At 38.0% G+C, this 22,541-nt stretch overlaps 1 protein-coding gene across 2 annotated transcripts in view; it reads left to right on the top strand.

The window, feature by feature from the left end:
* ARIH1 (ariadne RBR E3 ubiquitin protein ligase 1) overlaps window positions 1-21,596 on the top strand; it is a 47,806-nt gene extending 26,210 nt beyond the window's left edge. The window contains exons 8-14 of one of the 2 annotated variants that reach the window (XM_075208332.1): window positions 6,841-6,883; window positions 7,069-7,140; window positions 7,383-7,513; window positions 13,302-13,359; window positions 13,663-13,929; window positions 14,412-14,524; window positions 18,660-21,596. In XM_075208332.1, the coding sequence (XP_075064433.1) occupies window positions 6,841-6,883; window positions 7,069-7,140; window positions 7,383-7,513; window positions 13,302-13,359; window positions 13,663-13,929; window positions 14,412-14,524; window positions 18,660-18,744 (769 nt within the window). In that variant the 3' untranslated portion in view covers window positions 18,745-21,596. The remainder of the gene's footprint in view (window positions 1-6,840; window positions 6,884-7,068; window positions 7,141-7,382; window positions 7,514-13,301; window positions 13,360-13,662; window positions 13,930-14,411; window positions 14,525-18,659) is intronic. The other variant, XM_075208333.1, reaches the window with a different exon arrangement.
* The last annotated feature ends 945 nt before the right edge of the window (window positions 21,597-22,541 follow it).

Raw genomic sequence — 22,541 nt, 5'->3', positions numbered from 1 at the left:
TATAACATTAATTTAGTGGCCAGGTCACATTTTACTACTGTACATATGACTTCCAAAGTCGAAAAGACTTGTGTGGAGGGATTGGGGACAGACTGAATATTTGACTGACATTTTTTCACTTAGATCTCTCAAACCCTTTGACGCTATTATAGTTCATGGTGAACACTTGCAGTTTGTGCCTTAAGCCTGGTATATAATAATATTGGGATAACATTGAACATTAAGTGTTCTATGCAGTGTACCTTGCTCCTGGAACATTGTACTACTGGTTCAACCATAAGGTTTGCACCAACCAAGAATGCTCTGGTTAATTCGTTAGTCTGCTATTTCTATTAAGACAAGCTTTGTGTGATCAATCTGGTTATAATAAAGGCACACCTCTTCATGTTGCATGTGCAGCAGTTTGTAGTTTATAGATCAGAGCCGTGTTTATAATGTTTAATAGTAATATGAGGTGCTTGTAATTTACAAACATCTTGATTTATAATTTCATAAAGCACGCAGCATGTTTTATGCAGACTGCTTTAATAGCTACATATGAACTTTTATTAGTCATCCTGCCTTTTAGTTCAGAAGCAGATGAGATGTGATGTGTGACCTGCTGCTGCATAAGCTAAAGATCAGGTAAAGCCACTATTTGACATTAACACTTACCAGATGCTGCGTATTATGGAGCTGAATAATAATCATAAAATTACTGAAGATTTTATACAAAACTAAATATGTAATTCATGCTCTTTTACCCCTTTCCAGGCACTGCCATCTTAAGAGGGAGTCGTTTTTCTAAGAAGGCAGTTTGAATGATAGCTTTGCAGAATTGCTATGCTGAAGAGCACTGTGTAATGGTTGATTCATACACGGGACAGGGCCAGTGATGTCACAGTAATTTAAATGCTCAAATTATCTATTTTTTTTTTTTTATTTTTTTTTTACCTGTGTGTGAGGTCACATCAAGAAGTGAGAGGAGCTGCAGCTTTCCGTAGTAGAGTAGGGAGCTAAAACTTTTCAACAGAGCAGTGGTGTAATGTCAGGGTAACACTGAACAATGTATTTTATCTCCATGGTTCATTTCTAAACATTTCAATATTAGGTTTTAGCAGCCTTTTATGCAGCAGAATTTGCCATAAGTGAACATAAATTACTTGGATAAAACTTAATGGACTTAAATGGAAAATAATTACTGCTTGCTTAAATTGATCAAATACTGCAACATTTTCTCGAACAAGTTTTCAAATTGACAGTTTATATTGTGTAACTGTATTGTAGTCCTGGAAATGCAAAAAAATCATTACTTACCAATGCTGGTGAATCAGACTAAGGAAAATAATCAGGCTGTCCATACAAGTGGTTTCTTGAGCTGCAATCCAAATGAAGCACGGAGGTTGGCACAAGAAAATGTCCACATCATTGATAAGGTGTATGGTTAATACTGCACTATTTTTCTAGCTGGGCTTTACAAGCGGAAACGTCCAAAGTCATACAAGGTGCTTACGCATCTAAGAAAAGGGCTTAAGAACATTTAACTGAGTACAGACAAGTAAAAAACAGCTTACAGTTGATTCAACTGTCAAAATAGAGACCTAACATTAAATAAGTGAGCCAGGAGCTGTATTTACATTTTGTCATACAACCGCATTAACATTTCACTATTAATTATAGTATAGTGAATTACTTCTCCTTGAGCTGTCATTAAAAAGCATTAATCTCTATAGTGTTATCATTTTTCATGTTATTGGTCAGCACATGCACACAGAGGGTTACAAAGTCAAATCTAAATGTATATTCTGACCATGTTGAGAAGAATAATAAGATCCTATTGAGTTCCACTATGGACTAATAATTAGATCCTGTATAGTGACAGTGGGACTCATGTAAAATTGATTCCCAATACATCAGTGGAGTACAAATAAGCCTAAACATAGAAAGTATTAACCTTGCACCTTCATTAACATTTGACAGAACCTATCTGACCTCAGCATATTATGAAGGTGCATTTTAATATTTCAGTTTGGTTTCACTTTAACACTTAAAGTACTTTTATGGAATAAAAAATGAACCATTATTGGAATGGTCATATTTGTAAATTACATAGTTTAGTTATTTGTTAAATACACCATCTAGCGGAGTGTATATAACAGTACATGTCCAGTACAAATGCTCTTTTTTTTTGGGGGGGGGGGGGGGGGTTGTTTTGAGTGATATGTAAGTCATTTGCATATATGCACACTCGATTACTACATCAGTGGGTTTAAACTCCATTTGCATGTGGAAGTTAAAGTTACCGTGCAGAGCATTCATGCCTACAGACATATTTTTTTCTTTGTAACATGCACTCTGCTGAAGAGTGGATCTAACTAATAGAAAAAACATAGGCCGGTGCAGGGGCATAGGAACAAAAATTTTCATTGGGGGGGGGGGGGTAGGGTAAAAGACAAAGGACTACTATTGGGCTTGAAGCCTCTTTTACTCACGTTTGGTATCTCTTTTTCTCTTTCATCCAGTCTGGGGGACACTGCTTACCATGGGTTGTGGAGGGAGCTTGGGGAGTTGGCACCTAACTAGTTAACTTTTAGTACTGCCGACAGACCCCTCCCCTCTACAATCCCCCTGCCTCTTCCTGCCAGTTTTTTTTAGGTGCCCATGGAGTTGGGCAGTGTTTTAGTACTGTAGGTAATGTTAAACTTTTATTTTTTTCACCTGAAATTAGCGGATTTACCGGATATTAGGACTTTCCTCCAGGGAGTCTTGCATATTCAGCCTCCCTATGTTCCGCCCACAGCACCATGGGATCTCAACCTGGTACTGCATATGCTTAAGGGGCCTCCTTTTTGATCCTTTACTTGTGGCAGATTTGAAGTGGTTGACCTGGAAGGTCCCCTTCCTTTTGGCTATTGCATCTGCACGTAGGGTTTCGGAATTAGGAGCTCTGTCTTGTCGGGAACCATATCTGGTTTTCCACGAGGACAGAGCGGTGTTAAGAACCCTCCCTTCCTTCGTTCCAAAAGTAGTTTCGGCTTTCCATCTGAACCAGGAAATTGTAGTTCCGGTCTTCTCATCTATTTCCCATTCGGATCAACAGTCTATGGAAAAGTTAGATGTGGTTAGGGCTCTCCGCATCTATGCCAAGAGAACTTCTCAGATTAGACATACTGATTCTCTGTTTGTTCTTTATGATGCTAGTCTCAAGACAGTCCATTGCGAGAAGGATTACAGCAACCATTAAGCAAGCTTACATAAAGGCTAACCTTCCTGTGCCGGAGAGACTTACGGCCCATTCCACCAGATCGGTAGGGGCGTCGTGGGCAGCGAGAAAGGGGGCTTCTGCAGACCAGCTTTGCAGGGCAGCCACCTGGTCCTCTGTCCACACCTTTACAGAATTTTACCAGTTTAATGTATTTGCATCTGCGGATGCAAATTTCGGTCGTAATGCTTTACGAGCGGGATTTTCAGAGTAGTCCCACCCTTAGGGGGCTGCTTTAGAACGTCCCCATGGTAAGCAGTGTCCCCCAGACTGGATGAAAGAGAAAAGAGGATTTATGTACTGACCTTAAATCCGTTTCTCTGATTCCGTCTGGGGGACACTGCGATCCCTCCCTTCTGCTTTTCTTCTGTGTGCTTTTGGTTCATTGGCCTCTTCTCCTTGGAGCTTTTTAATTAACTGACAGGAAGAGGAAGAGGCAGGGGGATTGTAGAGGGGAGGGGTCTGTTGGCAGTACTAAAAGTTAACTAGTTAGGTGCCAACTCCCCAAGCTCCCTCCACAACCCATGGTAAGCAGTGTCCCCCAGACGGAATCAGAGAAACGGTTTTAACGTAAGTACATAAATCCTCTTTTACGATCGCTGTAACAGTGGCTGTAGATATACAAAGACTTCCAGTCTTATTTTTGTCAGTGTTTGTTTATTTTACTATAACACTTTATTTATACATTATTAAATAAATATTATTAATAATAATAATGTTTCACCTTGTTTAGTCTACTGTTTGTGCTGTGTACGGCGCTGCGGAACTCTTGTGGCGCCTAACAAATAAAGGATAATAATAATAATAATTAATATTAACTACCAATTAGTACAATAGCTGTTAAAAAGATAAATAAATTCAATTGTTCATCTTAAAAATTTACATTTTTCATAGTCCTAAACCTAGTTTTGGAGATTTCTTTGACATCATAATCTCATATGATTGGGAGTATTTCTAAATCTATAGTCACTGACTCACTGGTTACGGTAAATGCTATAAATTTAAATTGCTATATCTCATGTTTGTTACTGGAAGCACCTCACAAAATTCAGGGTAAATGTAAAATGAATAGTTTTTCATCATCAATATATGATAAATGTTTATGAACAGAACACTTGGAGTCTTTTAAATAAACCAATCAATCTGTATTAAATCTATACTAAGGCAATCTATATTACAGAACATTTGGTAGTTATACTAAGACCATCTATCATTTAAAAAAGTTTCACAAGTTTAGAACAGATACCATGACCTCATAAAGTAGCATAAAGAATTTTGTGTAGAAGTTTGTGGGGGAGCAAAATACAGTCTTTGTCCACCCTATAGAAATCCTGGGGGGGGGGGGCAACTGCACCCCTGGTTCCTACACCCCTGGGCATGTGTTATAATATATAGAATATGTGGTTGTGTCAACATGTCAAGACCGTGTTATCATACCATGGGAACCTCTGGCAGCTAGCTTTCCTGATCCTCATGAATAATTTACCCACTGGACATTACTAATGACTAAGGTGAATTACTTCTAGCAATCAGATGCTGGATGGTATAATATGAAAACTTAAGGAGAACATGCTCCTTAGTGAGAAATAAACTGTTGCAGAAAAGGTTCAAAGGTTAAAAAAACAAAATACTACATGTAATGTATAGTAATAAAATAAGGATTTGGTCTATAGTAGAACCTTGTAAGATTGGCTTGTTTGTATCAAGTCTTTTTTTTCCATTCAAATGTGCTATATGCTAAGATTTGTTATATGGTTGAACATACTGAGAAATTGAAGGTAATCCTAAGAAATGTTTGTGTTTCCCTGTATGAGCATAAAGAGGGACTTAGAAATAGATCTCGTGCAAGGGCCAAAGATTATGCTGCTGGGTCTTAATATATTTCTACATCGGTTGCATTTTATTTCAAATGACCTTGGCTATATGTGTTTGTGACAGACCTCTCAACCCACTAAGATCTGCATACATAAGCACAAAATAAATAATAGCAAGTTTCTTCAGGGTTCCCAGGGTATGAAACTAGTATTATACCATACTGTAGTGTAAATGTCAATCTGCACAAGTTTGTTGGCAGTTCTTACAACTGTTTTAAATGTACTTCTCTTTAAGGGGATGGGTTAGCACTAAATGAATTCAATTCCCCCCAGATTAACGCAGCGTTAATCCTACTACCGTTATTACGGTAAATTTAACTCTGCTTTCTGCTCGGGGAGCGGCAAGCAGAAATCCGACGTTGAATCTACTGTTATGGTATTTAAGCACAGTATTACCGTAATAACGATAATAGTGCGCAGTCTGCGATACTTTTTACAGTAACGCTGCCAATTGAATTCCCGCCAATGTGTATTAGTCTTCAATAACATGAATCAAAAGTATTGTAAGTTTTTTATGTAAATAGCATCCTTAAATATGTGCATTGTAAGTAATGCCTGTTGTATATTCTTTTTAGATTTCACCCTTCTGACTGGCAAAGTCTTGAATGGACACTGTTCAAAGCCACTGCAAAATGGCTGTACATTTTTATATTGTGCTGCCATGTTTTTGTAATGTTTTTATATAAACTTTAATGTTTTCTATTTCGGCGAATAGAATATATCACTGTTAATTCAGTTGTCACATTTCTTGTTTGTATACTTTAAATAGTGTAAGACATAATAGTTGAGCAATATTTTATATCTTAATGAGAATAATGCCAGGCATCTATTTTGCTTACAGAATAAAGAGCAGATTGGTTAATAAATCCTGTAAGCACCTGCCGCATTATTGACACATGATAAAGTTGCATTTACACCTTATCCTGTTGAAACCTGAAGTTCGATTTTGAAAAATAATTGAAAACATTTTCTGTTTTGTACAAAACAGAGACTGGTAAATTTGTGCAGTTGTGCTACATGTTACCCTTGCATGGCTTCTTTCACCCCGTCACTGGTGTCTTGTACTGTTGGGCTTTGAGAGAATGCCCAATGAGTAGGACTACATGGGCAGTATTCGTATTCCCAGCACTCAGATGCTCTTTGCATTTCACTGTGATTATGGGATCCTTAATATGGACTCTCATCAATCATGGCAGTGTTGATATTTCATTGTGCTTTCATCAGACAAATTTACAAATACCATCTTTCTTCGTGGGTTGCATTGGTGGTATGATACAACCACATGTCTACATGAGGAATCTTTTCAACCTATTTTTCTTAATGTAAGAATGGAATTTTTTCTTAATTTTTTATGAGGAATAAAAACTCCCCATCTTGCCTCCCATTATATATTGCTTGGTTCAAAATTGAGCTAAGTTCTCCAATTAAGCATAACCGTTTACTGACTGTACTGGGAGCAGTACTGAGTGATCAACGGTTGTGGTCTGCACAGGACCCAAGGTTACCTGGTAAGCATTGTATGGCAATATAAGGTACACTAGAAAGAACAATGAATGGTGAGGAGGTTATTTTAGGAGTCTTGCCTTGGATTGGCAGAGCTAATACACATTCGTTACATATGTGTCCCCCACTTATAATAAAGAAAATATATTAACAGTAAGTGAAAATGTATTGTTAGGCTTAGAGGTGCTTTAACTAAATCTCATAATGTTTTTTATGTTTTAGTTTCAATTGTGGAGAAAATTGGCATGATCCAGTTAAATGTAAGGTAAGTGGAGGGGAAAGCATGTTATGCCAGTATGTTGTAAAATGAAGCAGTATATAAGAGCCTTAGTAAATATACACTACAAAGATGGATTTGAGACTAGTGGGGGGGGAGTAATTATGGATGGACTTGGGCCTCAAAGGGCAAAGTAAAATAAATTGGATAAAAACCATCTCTCTTTCCCACAGTGGTTAAAAAAATGGATTAAAAAGTGTGATGATGACAGTGAGACATCAAACTGGATTGCAGCAAATACAAAGGTAGGATTCTCGCTGTGTGTCATTAGGGCTCTAGATTTCAGTTCTCTAGAATCAATCAGAAACAAAACTTAGATTCAGTTTATTTTCCTATGCTGTTCTTTCTCACCTTGGTTATTAAAGCTCTAGCAAAAAAATAGTCATAAAATATACCCTTGAGTTGACATCCTGTTTAATAGATGTTCAACCTAGTAACATTTTACAATTCTGTTTCCTACGTGTCCTGTCATCTTGCATTTTCCCAGGAATGTCCCAAATGTCACGTGACCATAGAAAAGGATGGAGGCTGCAATCACATGGTGTGCCGAAACCAGAACTGCAAGGCTGAATTCTGCTGGGTGTGTCTGGGTCCTTGGGAACCACATGGCTCAGCTTGGTAAGGGAGAGAATTAGTGATATTTAAAGCTTGGCTCTAATGATGAAACTTGTGATTTTCACTGTAGTGCACATATATATGTGAACCAGTTGGAGAAATATTTGACTTGATGGGGGCTTTTATTATGCTAATGAGTTAATATGAATAAGTGTAGTTGGCTTATGTGACGTGTATGCTAGAGAAGTCTATGCTAAAGATAAAAAGTAGTAAGGTTTATTGATGTCATGTTGATCAGTAATGAATAGTAGGTGATTGAGCATTGTCTTTCAAGTGTGTGGGTATGTATATATGTGTGTGTGCATATATATATTTGTTATTATCATTTATATAGCACCATCATATTACCCACCGCTGTACTGAGAATATTTAGCATTCACATTATTCCCTTCCCATTTGATTTTATAGTCCCAAGTTTCCCAACATACGCACCCTAGGGTACATTTTATTGAGCAGCCAATTGACCTTATGTTTTGTATTGTGGGAGGAAACCCACACAAGCACAGGTAAGGGCATACAAACTCCACACAAATAGGGCCCAAAGGTCGGAATCAAACTCATGATCCCAACACTGTGAGGCGGCAACGCTAACTGCTGTGCCACTAGATTATATGTTTTGTATATGTCATATATAATATTGCACAGCTGTAAAAACAAAGTACACCCTCTGTGTTATTACATTTCAAGACAGAATTAACAATCATCTTGTCCTACCAAGTCTTAAAATTTGATAAGACTTGGTGAGGGCCAGATGAATTCTAATTATATAACCTTACAACAGATTTTATTCTGATACTATTTGATCAAAACAAAGCAAGTGTGAAATTATGTACACCCTTACTCCATATCAATAGAGACGGTAACTTAAGTCAGGTCCTAATAATTCAGTACACTTCATTATTTGATCATAAGAATGTTCTACCATCTCTATATAAAAGCATAATCTTTGTCAGTTTGTCTGGAGCATTGAAGTTTGTGTTAACTCAGTGCCAAGGAGAAGTTACCTCAGAGAAGCAATTTATGCTGCTCATCAGTCTGGAAAGGGTTATAAGGCAATTTCCAAACAATTTGAAGTCCATCATTTTACAGTAAGAAAAATTTACAAATTGAGAAAATCGGCAATAGTATTTAGTTTTTCCCGTGTCCCAGCAAATTCACCCAAAACTCATTGTATGATGCTATGAGAGATCCTAAAGAAAAGAAATGACCGAAACAACCAACTTTCAATGATCTACAGGCCTCTGTTAACATAATATATATTAAAGTTATTCTACCATCACAAACACTGCACTAGTATGGCTTGTATGACATGGTAGCTAGCAATAATAAAATAAGAATAAAAAATCTTAAAACAACAAATGCAGTACAGCTCAGGTTTGACACACACAACTTCTGGGAGAATGTCTTCTGGACAGATTACACCAAAGTAAAGTTGTTTGGTATTAATGAATGACTCCATGTTTGGTGTAAACCAAACTCAGTGAAGCACCACAAGAACCTTATACAAGCCGTCAAGCACAATGGAGACGGTGTAATGATTTGATGGTATTTTGCAGCCATTGAGTCCAACATATTATCCTCTTTTATGTAAGAGTATTCTAGAGGAAATCTTTCCAAAAAGCTTGGCTGAAATTGGATCATGCAACAGGGCAATTATCCTAAGCATACCAGCAAATCTACATCCAAAATGTCTCAAAAAGCATCGAATCAAGGTTTTGGAATGGCCAAAGTTTAGACCTCAAATCCATGGAAATTATGTAGAGGGACATTAACAGAGCTGTGCATAAAACGAATGATCTCAAACATCAATGAACTGAAGCAGTGTTGTAAGGAGGAGTGAGACAACATTTTTTCAAATAAAAAAGTAAAAGACTAATAAAACTCATACAGTAAAAAATGACTTCATGTTTTGGCTTCTAAAGGTGGTTCTACATACTACTGAATCATAAGCTATACTTTTTTGGCTCCAACATGTTGTTATACAGTTTTAAGGCAGCATGCTGTCAGCAATGACAGTCACGACTGCAGCCCATTGACAGCTGCTGTGATTGCGTCTCCCTCCCACCTAGGCAACGAGCATTGCCAGCATCAGGGACCTAGGACAGCCACAGTAAGTTCTCCGTAGGATGGGAGAGACCGGCTGTGGCTGTTCCTCACGCGGCAGGGGCCCAGATTAGGATGTGGAGGAGTGGTCTGCCATTTTTACATACTTGCCAACTCTCCTCGGAATGTCCGGGAGACTCCCGCATTTTGCGAGAGTCTCCCGGACTCCTGGGAGAGTGTGGCAATCTCCCGCATCTGGCATAATTCTGCCCAAGTAAGCAGAATTAGGTAAAAAAACGCAGCGATTCATCGGGAATCGTTTGGCTCCGTCCCCTACTGTCAAATGGCGCGTTTTGCATCATTACATCAAAATGACACAAATTTTTGAGCCCCGCCCCCATCACGCCCACCTCCCCTGGCAGGCTCCCGGAGCAAGTCTTCAAGAAGTGGGTAAGTATGCATTATTAGGGTTTGAGTTCCGTGTGCACGTAACAGGAAAATGAGCTCTGAACTCCTCCCACAAGCTTCCTGGCACTATGAACAGGAGATCAGCGCCATTTTCTGCCTGACAAACTGAAACCTGTCCTGTCTGGAAGAGCACAGCGGATCTCTGTTCAAACAGTCCTAGAACATCTCTTTTCCCCAGTTTTTTTTTCTGTGTGTGTGTGAGTGAGGCAGCAATCATTGTCAATTTTATGTGTTTGCAACTGCATTATTTTTTAACACACTATTGCCGAGGCTGTAAGGGTTCCCATATATAATTAACATAATCTGGACCCCATTATTTCCACATTATTACAGCTATAGATATTCTTGTATTTTCAATATATAATTTCCCTGCATTATTGTTTTATACCATCAATATCCTCTTATAGAGCATATTTAGTATTTATCTTTGGTCATTTTGGGTGTTCTATATCATAGGGACTGCTGCAAGGTCTGTTGCGCATTATAATTGTACAAAATGTAACTCTATATTCTCTTGTGGTTCCGTGGAGGTTTCACTGTGTATACTTATTCCTGCCTCTTCCTATGCTCCCGAGGGTTCTCAAGAAGTTGGCCGCGTCAAACTTGGTACTCTGACCTCCGGGAATAGCAATACAACCTTCGTTTCGATTGCCTCTCCGACCAGACTTGCTCACTCAGGGTCCTCTTCGATGCCACTCGTTAAATTGACTGGCTTTGGCAGCATGGCTATTGAAACCATGATTCTGACAGCTAAAAGGTTTTCTGCAGCTGTGGTGAAAACCATGATCAAAGCCAGGAAGCCCTCTTTTGCTGCCAACTATTACAGAATTTGAAAGGCTTATGTACTTTGGAAACACACCACTTTCATAAATCGCGTTTAGCCTCCTTGAAGTTACAGGTTTCTGCCTTGTCCATTTATTTCCAGCGCAAGCTGACCTTTCTGCCGGAGGTTCACACTTCCCTACATGTTCTTTCCCCGTTTATACTCCCAGTATAGCCATGGGATTTGAACCTGGTTCTTCAGGCATTGGTTCAAGAACCATTTGAACCCTTAGATTCTGTGGATCTTTGGTATGTCACATGGAAAGGGGCATTTCTACTGGCCGTGTCTTCGGCACGACGAGTAGTCCCAACGCCCCCTGAGTTGGGGGCGTTGTCTTGTGCCCCCCACCCCCTTCCTTCCTTGTTTTTCGTACCAAACCCCCCTCTGTTGTTTCTCGTTTCCACTTGAATCAAGAGATTGCAGTTCCTGCTTTCACTCCAAAGTCTCTGTCTTTAGATCAATCCTTGTTATTTTTGGACGTGGTCAGGGCCCTTAACGGCTATGTAGCACGCACTGTGGGTCTGTGCAAAACCACAGATCATTTTGTGCTGTATCATGTGCAAAAACGTGGTTGACCTGCCTCCAGGGTGTCTTTAGCTCATTGGATCACTTCCACCATCAAATTGCCTTATACAAGGTCAGCTAGGCCGGTGCCAGACGGTTTGTCTGCTCACTCAACCAGTGCAGCAGGCGCCTCCTGGGTGACGCGTCACTGAGTTTCAGCTGTGCAGGGCGGCTACGTGGTCTTCTGTCCACACCATGTTGAAATTTTACAGGTTGCAGGGCTATGCATCTCGGGATGCTAGCTTTGGCTGTAAGGTTTTGCTTGCAGCTGTGTCAGAACCGTCCCTCCCTTAGGGGCAGGTTTGCTATGCCCCCTATGTATCGCAGGGGTGAAGCTACACTCAGATTTAACTGTTTAAGTGCCTGACTCCCAGAACCACCAGCTATATACCCCTTATGTATGTATGTATGTATCTATCGCAGTGTCCCCGAATGGACTACGAGAAAGAGATTTTACGGTGAGTACAAAAATCCTATTATATGCACTCAGTGGCCACTTTTATAGGTACACCTGCTTGTTAATCCAAATATCTAATCGGCCAATCATGTGACAACAACTCAATGCATAAAAGCACACAGACATGGTCAAGAGGTTGTTGTTTAGAGCAAACACCAGAATGGGGAAGAATTGTGATCTAAGTAATTTTGTTGGTTTCAGACATGATGGTTTGAGTATCTCAGAAACTGCTGATCTCCTGAGATTTTCACGCACACAGTCTAACGTCTACAGAGAATGGTGCACAAATCAAAAACATCCAGTAAGCTTCAATCCTGTGGGCAAAATGCTTTGTTAATGAGAGAGGCCAGAGGAGATGAGCCTGATTCAAGCGGACAGGAAGGCAACAGAAACCTAAATAACAACAACAGTGGCACGCAGAAGAGCATACCTGAAAGCACAGCACATCGAGCTGTTGAAGTGGATGGGCTGCAGTGGCAAAAGACCACACCAGGTTCCACTCCTGTCAGATAAGAACAGGAAACTGATGTTCTATTGGGCACAGGCTCACCAAAATTAAACGAATATCAATGTGTGTTGCGACATACAGATGGTAGGCTCAAAATTTGGCATAAACAACATTATTTCATTTATCCATTCTGCCTTGTGTCAACAGTGCTGGTGTAATGGTGTGGGGAATGTTTTCTTGGCACACATTAGACCTCTTACCTTAGCCTACCTGACTATTGTTGCTGACCATATGCATCCCTTTGTAGCCACAGTTTACCCAACGTCTAATGACTACTTCCAGCAGGATAAGGTGCCATGTCACAAAGCACACCTCATCTGAAGCTGGTTCCATAAACAGGACAATGAGTTCAGTGTAGTCACCAGATCTCAATCCAATAGAGCACCTGTGGGATGTGGTAGAACGGGAAATTTGCAGCATGAATATACAGCGAACAAATCTGCAGCAACTGAGTGATGCTGTCATTTCAGCATGGACCAAAATCTCTAAAGAATGTTTCCAGCACCTCATTGAATCCATGTCATGAATAATTCTACCTGTTATGAGGGCAAAACAGGGTCCCACCCAGTACTAAAAAGGTGTACCTAATAATATATATATTTGGAATTTTTTTGTTCCTACGTTCTGTTTATTGCATTTATTGTAAGTGTATCTTTCCTGACTTGTGTAGTATTTTTTAAAATGTTATGAATAACTCGGTCGCACATAAACAATGCAATTTTATTGGATGAAGTACATCACTTGTGGGTGTGTGAGACAGGGGAGTTATATTCTAGCTATTTGTAATATATTTCTGTGTTTATATGAGTGGTATTTGCAGGTGCAAGGAGCTGTTGGATCTTGGGGGTGGGGGGGGCTAACCTGCTATTTTCACTATAGAATTTACATTGGCAATGATTACAATTGTAAATATTGATCCCTTGTACAGGTATAACTGTAATCGTTACAATGAGGATGATGCAAAAGCTGCCCGAGATGCACAAGAGGTGAGTCTTATATAATATACTATCTTAATTGGTCAATATTATTTCTGGCCCTGGCTTGATTTTTGTGCGATCAGTTTTTCAGGATGTTTTCATGTTTCAATGAGCCCTTAGTGACTATTCATTAATACGTCTGTGCTTCACTTGTAATCTGTGGTTGGAGGCTAAAAAGCTACATATGCGCACTATTGTGCTTTTAAGGTGTGCAAACCCTTACTATTGCTGAGTACTCACCCACTTTTTGCATTGCTTACCTTGACCAAAAGCGGCCACCAGTTTACCTTTTTTTGTCTCTGCCTTGTACTGACGCAGCGATCCAGAGCAGCCTTACAGAGATACCTGTTCTACTGCAACCGCTACATGAACCACATGCAGAGCTTGCGATTTGAGCACAAGCTGTATGCCCAAGTAAAGCAAAAGATGGAGGAGATGCAGCAACATAACATGTCATGGATCGAAGTACAGTTTCTGAAGAAGGCAGTGGATGTGCTGTGCCAGTGCCGTTCCACACTTATGTACACTTATGTCTTTGCGTTCTACCTCAAGAAGAACAACCAGTCAATTATCTTTGAGGTAAGCTTTGTCATTCAGTGGGTTTTTGTGTATGTATATATGTGTGTGTGCGTGTATGTGTATGTGTATGTGTGTGTGTGTGTGTGTGTATATGTATACAATTTCTTTTTGCTATTAAGATAATAGATATAAGATAGCAATTTTAATTAATGTAACATTTCACACTTCATTAGTGCTATTGAGAGTTAGTCCTTAGAGTGCTTTCCTGTTAAAATATATTTTCTCTCTTGAAATTTAAAGATTTTCTTTGCAAGTTTCTTGCGACTGGTCAGCATTGTTTAAAACCTAAAACGAAGATGCACTAATTATGCAATCAAAAGTGTAGATCAAATAGGCAATGACTTGACACTTGTGCAAGACAAACTACTAGCATTGCCTGTTTGATCTGCATGGTTTGTGTGAGCGTATACATATCTGACATCCCACTTTAAGTATTTGAAGCATTAAGAACAGCATAAACATATTTTTTTCCCTCTGTATAGAATAATCAGGCAGATTTAGAAAATGCAACAGAAGTTCTGTCTGGATATCTGGAAAGAGATATTTCCCAGGATTCCCTTCAAGACATTAAGCAAAAAGTACAAGACAAGTATAGGTAAGAACCACTATTACTTCCCTGTTCCTTTATAAGCCTTTTTATGCTTTATTTATTTATGTTTTAGTAAATTTAAAACTAATCTTTTTACACAAAAATGCAATATTTGTTTGCAACCAACCTTAAATGAACCCTTGTTGAATACTAGTTGACATCCTCATTATCATCGTTCCACAGATTCCGCAGCGCCATACAAACATACATCATACAAATAAAACATCAGCATAAAAGCAGACCAAATGCATATGAGTACATTAGAATCATACAAATCAATTTGAACATGAAATAGAAGAGGTATAAACAAGGTAGATGAAAGAGGTACAGATGTAAGACAGAAGGTAGCAAGGACCTACCGGTCTACATTTAGATGAGTCAGGGTTTTTATATATATATATTTTTATATATATATATATATATATATATATATATATATATATATATATATATATATATACTTTTACTGCCCATATGTGTGATATTCAGGTAGTAGCCTAGTAAGTTAGGAGCGATTACGAATTCAGATTTAACATAACCGATCTATTACCTCCATCCAGTTGTTTTACTGCCTTTGCATACAAATGAAAAAGTAGACAGGTTACAGGTGCTCCTTTAGCGATTAAAGAGCAATTCCCACTGGTTGTCTACTCATGTGCCCAACTTCTAGTAGATGCTTAAAGAATAAATAAAAATAATAATCTGTGGTCCACTGTTTGCTGTAAAACATACTGACATCTTTGCAGCCTCAAAAAATTAAAACAAGCCGTGCCATCCACTGGCAAAAATTGTCCTAGTGTTCAGCTATAAAAGGTGTTGGCAGGCTGTTTGTGTACTAAAATGTCTCAAACTAGGTTGGTTTGCCTTTAAGACAAATATTTGTAAAGTGTAATTGAGATGCCACACTTTATAGGGGGAAAACAAATTAAAGCGAGGGTTATTTACAAACCTTTCACAACGGTGTAAATTCGGCTGCAACCATAGCACAACCTATCGCCAATTTTTTTTTATCTGCCCAGTGCGGGGTTTCTAGTACTTCCAACATGACATGATTTTGAGTAATCCCACCTCTTCCCACAGACAGAAAACCTCAGAACATGAGTTGTTAGGGGTATTTGAGGACTGGTGTTTATAAACACTTAGACCGTGAAAGCAATTGTGTATAGTTTTAGTGCAGAATTTTACCTTTGAGTAATGCTACTAAATACGCCCTAGTGTGTCCCATATTTATGACAACTTTTGCTGCACAGTGACAGAAAAATTAAGCACACCTCAAAGTGGAGAATTGTTTACACACACACACACACACACACACACACACACACACACACACACACACACACACACACACACACACACACACACACACACACACACACAGTAAATGGGAGCATATTCGTTTTACACTTTGTCCAACAAACCAACAAAGGCAGGTTTTTGTGTATGTATATATATATATATATCTAGATAGAGATATAGATATATATAGATATATATATATATATATTCCTTCATCAATTTAAAGTGGATCTATCACTTACACACAACTGTGCGTTATTATATTTAGCGTAGATTAAATTACAGATATCGGAACAGGCAACGCATAACCAAACACGTTTATATTTACTGTTTATCTATATTCACTCTTTTACATATCACCATGAAGTTAGCCATCCTCTGGAGAGCTATGAATATTAATGTGTGAAAAGCCCAGTACTGAGAAGAGCATGCTCATGTCGTTCCTGAGAAACATCTTGTGACACCTCTATCTGACCACATGAGATTAGCGTTGCAGGTTTCTCTGCTGTTTATGACACACACACACACACACACACACACACACACACACACACACACACACACACACACACACACGAAGAGGCACAGTTTTATAGCTATTTTCCCAATGTTATGTGTATTAGTTACTGCACATTATTATAAATTTTCAGACTGCACTTTTAATGTTTTAATTTTCAGAAATGGTCAAGAGATATATTTTAACTTAGGGATCCCTCTTTTTAACTGGTTCAATTAGCATTCACAATCCTGTGAATACATTAAGTACCGTACCTCTGCAAGTGAGTATGAGATCTTTCCAACCAAAAGCCGTGCGCCCAAATCACTGGATTATCTATGTATGCAAGGAACAGACTTAAGTACAGGATCTTCTCTTTAGAGAAAAGTTAACCTGCAGTATTATGAATTAATTGAATACCATTGTCATAGAATTGTAAAATATATTTCTCTTTTCTTTCCTGTGCTATATTTTCTCATGTATATTCAGTTTAACTGTTACTTTATAACTGTTATTGAGATTCACTGTTACAATATCCCTTCTGTATCAGTGTTCTTTCTCTTCTGTTTTCACTTTCATTATTGTCTTACTTGCTCCTGTTTTAAAAGCGTGATGGCGTTGATCTACCATTCATTTAAAATGCATTTAAATGGGGGGGGGGAAAGCCAATAGAAATGCATTGCCAATTGGAATGAATGAGAAATGCTCCACTAAGTAATAAATTATTGTTTATTTTAAAAAAAATAAAATAAAAATAAATACTAGCATGCAACTACAAGTACCTGCAAGCTCTAACTGCCACTAGCTGCACTTCTGCTTCACTCTGCTGTGGTCAAGAGTTAGATTCCCAAGCAGGGCTTTATATCTGTGTGGAGTTTGTATGTTCTCCACGTGTTTGCATGGTTTTCCTCCGGGTGCACCGTTTTCCTCCCACATTCCAAAAACATATTAGTAGGTTAATTGGCTGCTGACAAAATTAACCCTAGTCTCTGTGACAGGAATATTCTCTGTACAGGGCTGCATAATTGGCTGTGGCATACAAGTTAAGTGGTGGTAGTGATTAATTGCTTTGACATGCCTGTCAAGCCAGAGCATGCTGGAACAGTTCACAACTGTATTTAATTAATTTGCTTCTACCACCATTGTTATCAATAGAGCTGGAGGTCAGTACCTGCTCAGCCAATCACAAATTGGCAGCATATAAACATTGCTTGTGATTGGCTGAGGTTTTCCCATACATTTAAATGTCAATGCATTTCAATATGCTTCCTGCGTCAATTAAAATGTAATGCCTATTCAAATTAATAGGAGGGAGGCAGTTTTACTCAGCAGGGTAAAATGGGCCCAAATTGCCTTAAATGAAAATAAATTGTTTTTTAATAGATTTGAGAATTTGGGATAAATTAATGAATTTCCTGACAACTTTAACTTCTAAATGAGATAGACCTGTGACCCAATTGGCCCATCTGTCAGCTTCCTCTCATTTAGTTGGTGCTACCTAATGAAAGTGACATTCTATACAAAGCAGTAGATACCTATCAAAGTCTATTGCAGTAGTTAGGGCATGTTTATATATGTACTGATCCTCGCACTTGTTGTAATTGGGAGAGGTACCCTGACATAAGAATCGATAATCGTGAGCCATGATGGAATTTTCAGTACACTGCAACTGAATTGTTGCATGCATTTTAGCGTTGTCTTTGTTTTCAAGCATCATTTGCATTTTAATTACATTAACATTTATAACAAACAAGAGACTTGGGGAAAAATGCATATATGTCTCGGATAGGGCATTGTTGTGCATCATTTACTAAAAACAAAACAAAAAAATCCTTCCCTGTATTAAGAGATTAACGAGCCTCAAATTAAAAAGGTATATCTAAATATGCTTATGTGAGATAGATAATAGTTTTAAATGAGTCCGATATCCCTGCATGTTTATTTTTATTACATATTGGAGATACCAGTGCTTGCTTGATCAAGGTAAAATGAAATGTTATCCATATGTTTTAAAAAGCGCACCCTGCAATAATCTTGTATCAAATTGTAGAATTCTTGTTTTAGCAACATCTTTTAAACATGTCACTGTCCTTAAATATTAACTTGAAGGGTGCTAAAATATGATGTAAAAAAAAATAAATAACCCATCCAATTAGATAAACCTTTCTTGATATTATACAGCCATCAGCAACATAATCATTGTATTTCATACCTCCATCTTGTTCACATACAATTTCCATGCCTTTATTTTTCCTTCCTGTCATCTCATAGTTCCGATTTTTCACAGTCACATTAGAATGGCACTTGACATAGTAAATCAACAATGTGTTATGTTCTCTTCCCTAGATACTGCGAGAGCAGGAGGCGGGTACTGCTTCTTCATGTGCACGAAGGCTATGAGAAGGACTTGTGGGAATATATTGAGGACTGAGCCGTCCCCACAGATCAACCTCTGTTGCCACCTGACATTAGATTTCAACTCTCATTAAATGCAACTCTGCTCCCTGAGGCCGGTCCCTGCACATTCTGCCGTCTTCCCCCTTCCCTCTTTTGCTCTCATTTCTTGCGCTCCAGCCAGACTTTGGGTTTTTTTTTTATTCTTTTTTTTTTTTTTTTGTTTTGTTTTTGTTAACTGAAAGTTTAAGTAAATTATATTGTAATAATAAAAGGAAAGCAGCTAGCAGAGGCAATGGTTTGACAGTATTGTAGGCATATTTAACCCCTTGGCAGATAGAGACTTGCAAAGCATTGATCTGCATGTAAAATTGTTTGACAAAGCGTTTCTGGTTCATTTGGTCACCAAGGGGTTAAAGCGTGTGCAACACCTCAGCTATTTGCAAATGCTTTCTCCTAACTAGCTTGCCATAATCGGGCTGATTTCCCTTCCTTTGTCCCCTAGAGAAGGCCACCCTCTCTTCAGCATCCCTCCCCATTCCTACCTGTGTCTTACATTTTGTCCCTGTGTTAAAGCAGTCCAAGCTCTCTCCACTGTTCTCTCCTTTTGTCTTCAAATTATCCCTGGCACCTTTTCTAATCCTGGGTTGGAGCTGAACAGCTTTGAAAAGTAAAAAAAAAATAGAAGAAAAACAAATAAAAAATAGCTTTGTACATGACTTTTAAAAACAAAACAAGATTAAATTGAACAGAAGACAGCAGTATTTTTCAAACTTGTAAATAATGCATCTGCATGAGCAGGGACAAGGTGGGACGCACGGTGTTTGCATCATGTTTAAGTACAAAACAGAAAAAAAAATATTTATTCTTTCTTGAAGATCATTGGTCCTGGCTGTGCTGTTTATTCCTGAGATCTCTTGGAGTGGACACAGCGTGTTTTATATTATTGATTCTCTCTCTGAAATCCCTATGTGCACAATGCAAGATGGCCTAGCACCATGTTATTGATTTATAATTCATGTTGAGAAGCTGTCATAGTGTCTTGATTTTTTTTTTTTTTTTTTTTAAAAGGGTCTGCTCCTACAGTAGACCCAAGTCTTTAGAGCTTGCCTGTGCTTTTGGCCATCTCCGGGTTCCAAGCAAGAGCACAACAGTCTACAACAATCCTCTGTGTTGCCATGATAGACACTGACGAGAGAATGCCAGCTACATTTACTGCCGTAAACTAGGCAAGGCTGGCTGAAATATCATATTTGCAGTGGAGGTGCTGTGTGTGAGTGAGAATGTATGCCTGCTAAATAAGGATGCCAGTCATTTTACTTCATGTTATAGAAAAATGGTAACAAGTGAAGGGAGATGTGGCTTGAACTTTTCACACATTTCTTACAATTTTTCTTGCGGAATATTGTTCCTTTGCCTGCAGCATTATGAGAGTTGATAATTACTGAGAATTGTACAGCCGATAAACAGAATAAGGAATTCTTGCCATTAATATTATAGGAGTCAGGGGCAGAACATATGAATATGATGAAACAAGTTTAAAAAAAAAAAAGAGAGATTGACAATATAAATGATAAGGCTTTGTTGTAATAATATAAAATGAGGGTTGGTGAACATTTTCTTTTAAGAGAGATTAACTTGATCAAGTTTTACAAATTAATGTTGGTAAGAAGTTTACCAGAGTATGTTACATATATGGAAGTGAAAGTTGATACAGTATTGTGTATACAGTGGCTATAAAACATATACACTCCCTTTTGCATTTATCACATTTTATTTTCTAACATAATGGATTCAAAATGTATCCAAAAATTCTTACCATTGATCCATATAAATGACTTAGTTGTGTCAAATAAATAAAAAAAAAAAAAGGTTTCACATGATTAAAGAGGACATATGATGAGGCATAACTACTGTCAAGTTAATGCCCCTTAATTCCAAGCTTAATTGCTATTTCTCTCAGAGCTGAGCCTTTGCAATAAGGCTGGGAAATGCAATCCTCACGCCAGGGTTCTGTCTGCTCATAATGTCCTGCGTTACCACTGGTTGCCACCTTGGAAGAGACCAGTTTTGTATTTCTTTTCAGCAATATGGAGCCGATTAATTTATTTACCTTAATGTTTTTTTTCTATATTAAGTAGTTCTTCTACTCCATGTGTTCTCTCCAATCATCTGAGAACTTTTATCTTTTTATTAACTGTAATTCCAAAGAGCTGGGGGTAGCAGACTTTTGCATATGTTAATACTCAAGTACCCCTAACTTTTCTAATTAAAAATAAAATGCTCTAAAGGTTTGTCTTAATTACAAATATACAGTCAATAATTGATTACATAAAAGTATTCACCCCTTTTGATAAGATACACCTAAAGTGACTGGTGCACTTGGCTATCTTTACGGTCACGTAATTGTCGAGTCAACCTGTCTTCAGTTAAATTGTTTTAAAGGATTCCAAATATAAACATCTGTATGTAATAGTACACTGGGTCACATAGTTGTTAGGTGTATTTCCAAGAAAAAAAAAAAAAAGCAAGCACCAATCAGTGGAAGGATATAAAAAAGTGAAGGATTTTACATTACTTTGACTATCGGTAAGTACTTGATAAAGAAGTGGGAGAGATTTGACATAACTGTGAATTTGTCTAGAACAGGCTGTCTATCTCTTTTTCAATTTGCTAGTAAACATATGGAAGACCCTCTTGCCAAGTGCATGAAGATTCTATGCTGTGATGAACCCAAGAACTTTTTGGCTTCACTGCTAGGCGCTATGTCTAACACTGCACATAATCCCAAAAACATGACCGTGAAGCATGGCGGTGTGAACATATTGCTATATGAATGTTTTGCTGCTTCAGGAACTGAAAAACGTGGCAAAATTGATGGATTGATATTATAAAGAATTTTACCAGTACCAAATACATGTATATATCTAGAGAGAAAGAAAGTGTGTAGGATAATCTACAGTTTGCAAGTGATCTAGAACTTGCGAGAAGATTATTATTTTTTTTTTATTATTTCTGTGGGACAAAGTATATTACATAAACCACAGTGGAGTGGCTTAAATCCAAAAAAACAAAAAAGGTGTTCAAAGTCCAGAGAGAGTCTGTGTAATTATTTGAATATCACTTTTCACCAACGGCCCTAAAAAGGACAGATGAAAATAGAAGTGTCCCGATGTGCAAAACTTACCCAAATAGACTTACAGTTGTAATTGCAGCTACATATGCTTCTGCCAAGTATTAAAACCAGGAGATTTAATATGTATCTAATACATTAGTGTTTGGTTTTATTTTTCTTTGTAATCAATAATAAAAAAAAATATTGTTGTTTTTATTTGCCAGTAATGGGTGTTGACCAATGATACCAATTTTTGAATAAACTATTTTAAGTCCATGATGTAATAACATGTGAAAAAGCACCAGAGGGTGAATGAATATGTTTTATAGCCACTGTAAATTATACCTGTTATTATAACACCTTATATGTATACAACCTTACACAGAATAATGAGAATGAAAGCAAGCAATTTGCAGGAGTGAAGGAGCTATTACTGGATTACTGATTGTGTTCATGGTCCAAGAACCTTTAATGTTTTATGGAACAGGCCCTCAGGGATGTACCAAATATTCACGACCCCTAACCCTAGCATAACTGTTGTAGCTTAAAGCAGAAAACCATGTCTCTTACATGTGACATGACTGCTTGGTCCACAAAGCCACTCCTTGCTTGTTTTTGTGTACCAAATGCAGAGAACATATATAGGAACCAATTTCTACTTTATGTAAATCGAGGTGCATTAGTGATTTAGGAACATAAATATTCGGCTTTACAGATTT

The sequence above is a fragment of the Mixophyes fleayi genome, chromosome 4 (genome assembly GCF_038048845.1).
Source record: "Mixophyes fleayi isolate aMixFle1 chromosome 4, aMixFle1.hap1, whole genome shotgun sequence".
In the NCBI taxonomy this organism is placed as follows: domain Eukaryota; kingdom Metazoa; phylum Chordata; class Amphibia; order Anura; family Limnodynastidae; genus Mixophyes; species Mixophyes fleayi.
This window is presented reverse-complemented; position numbering and strand designations above follow the sequence as displayed.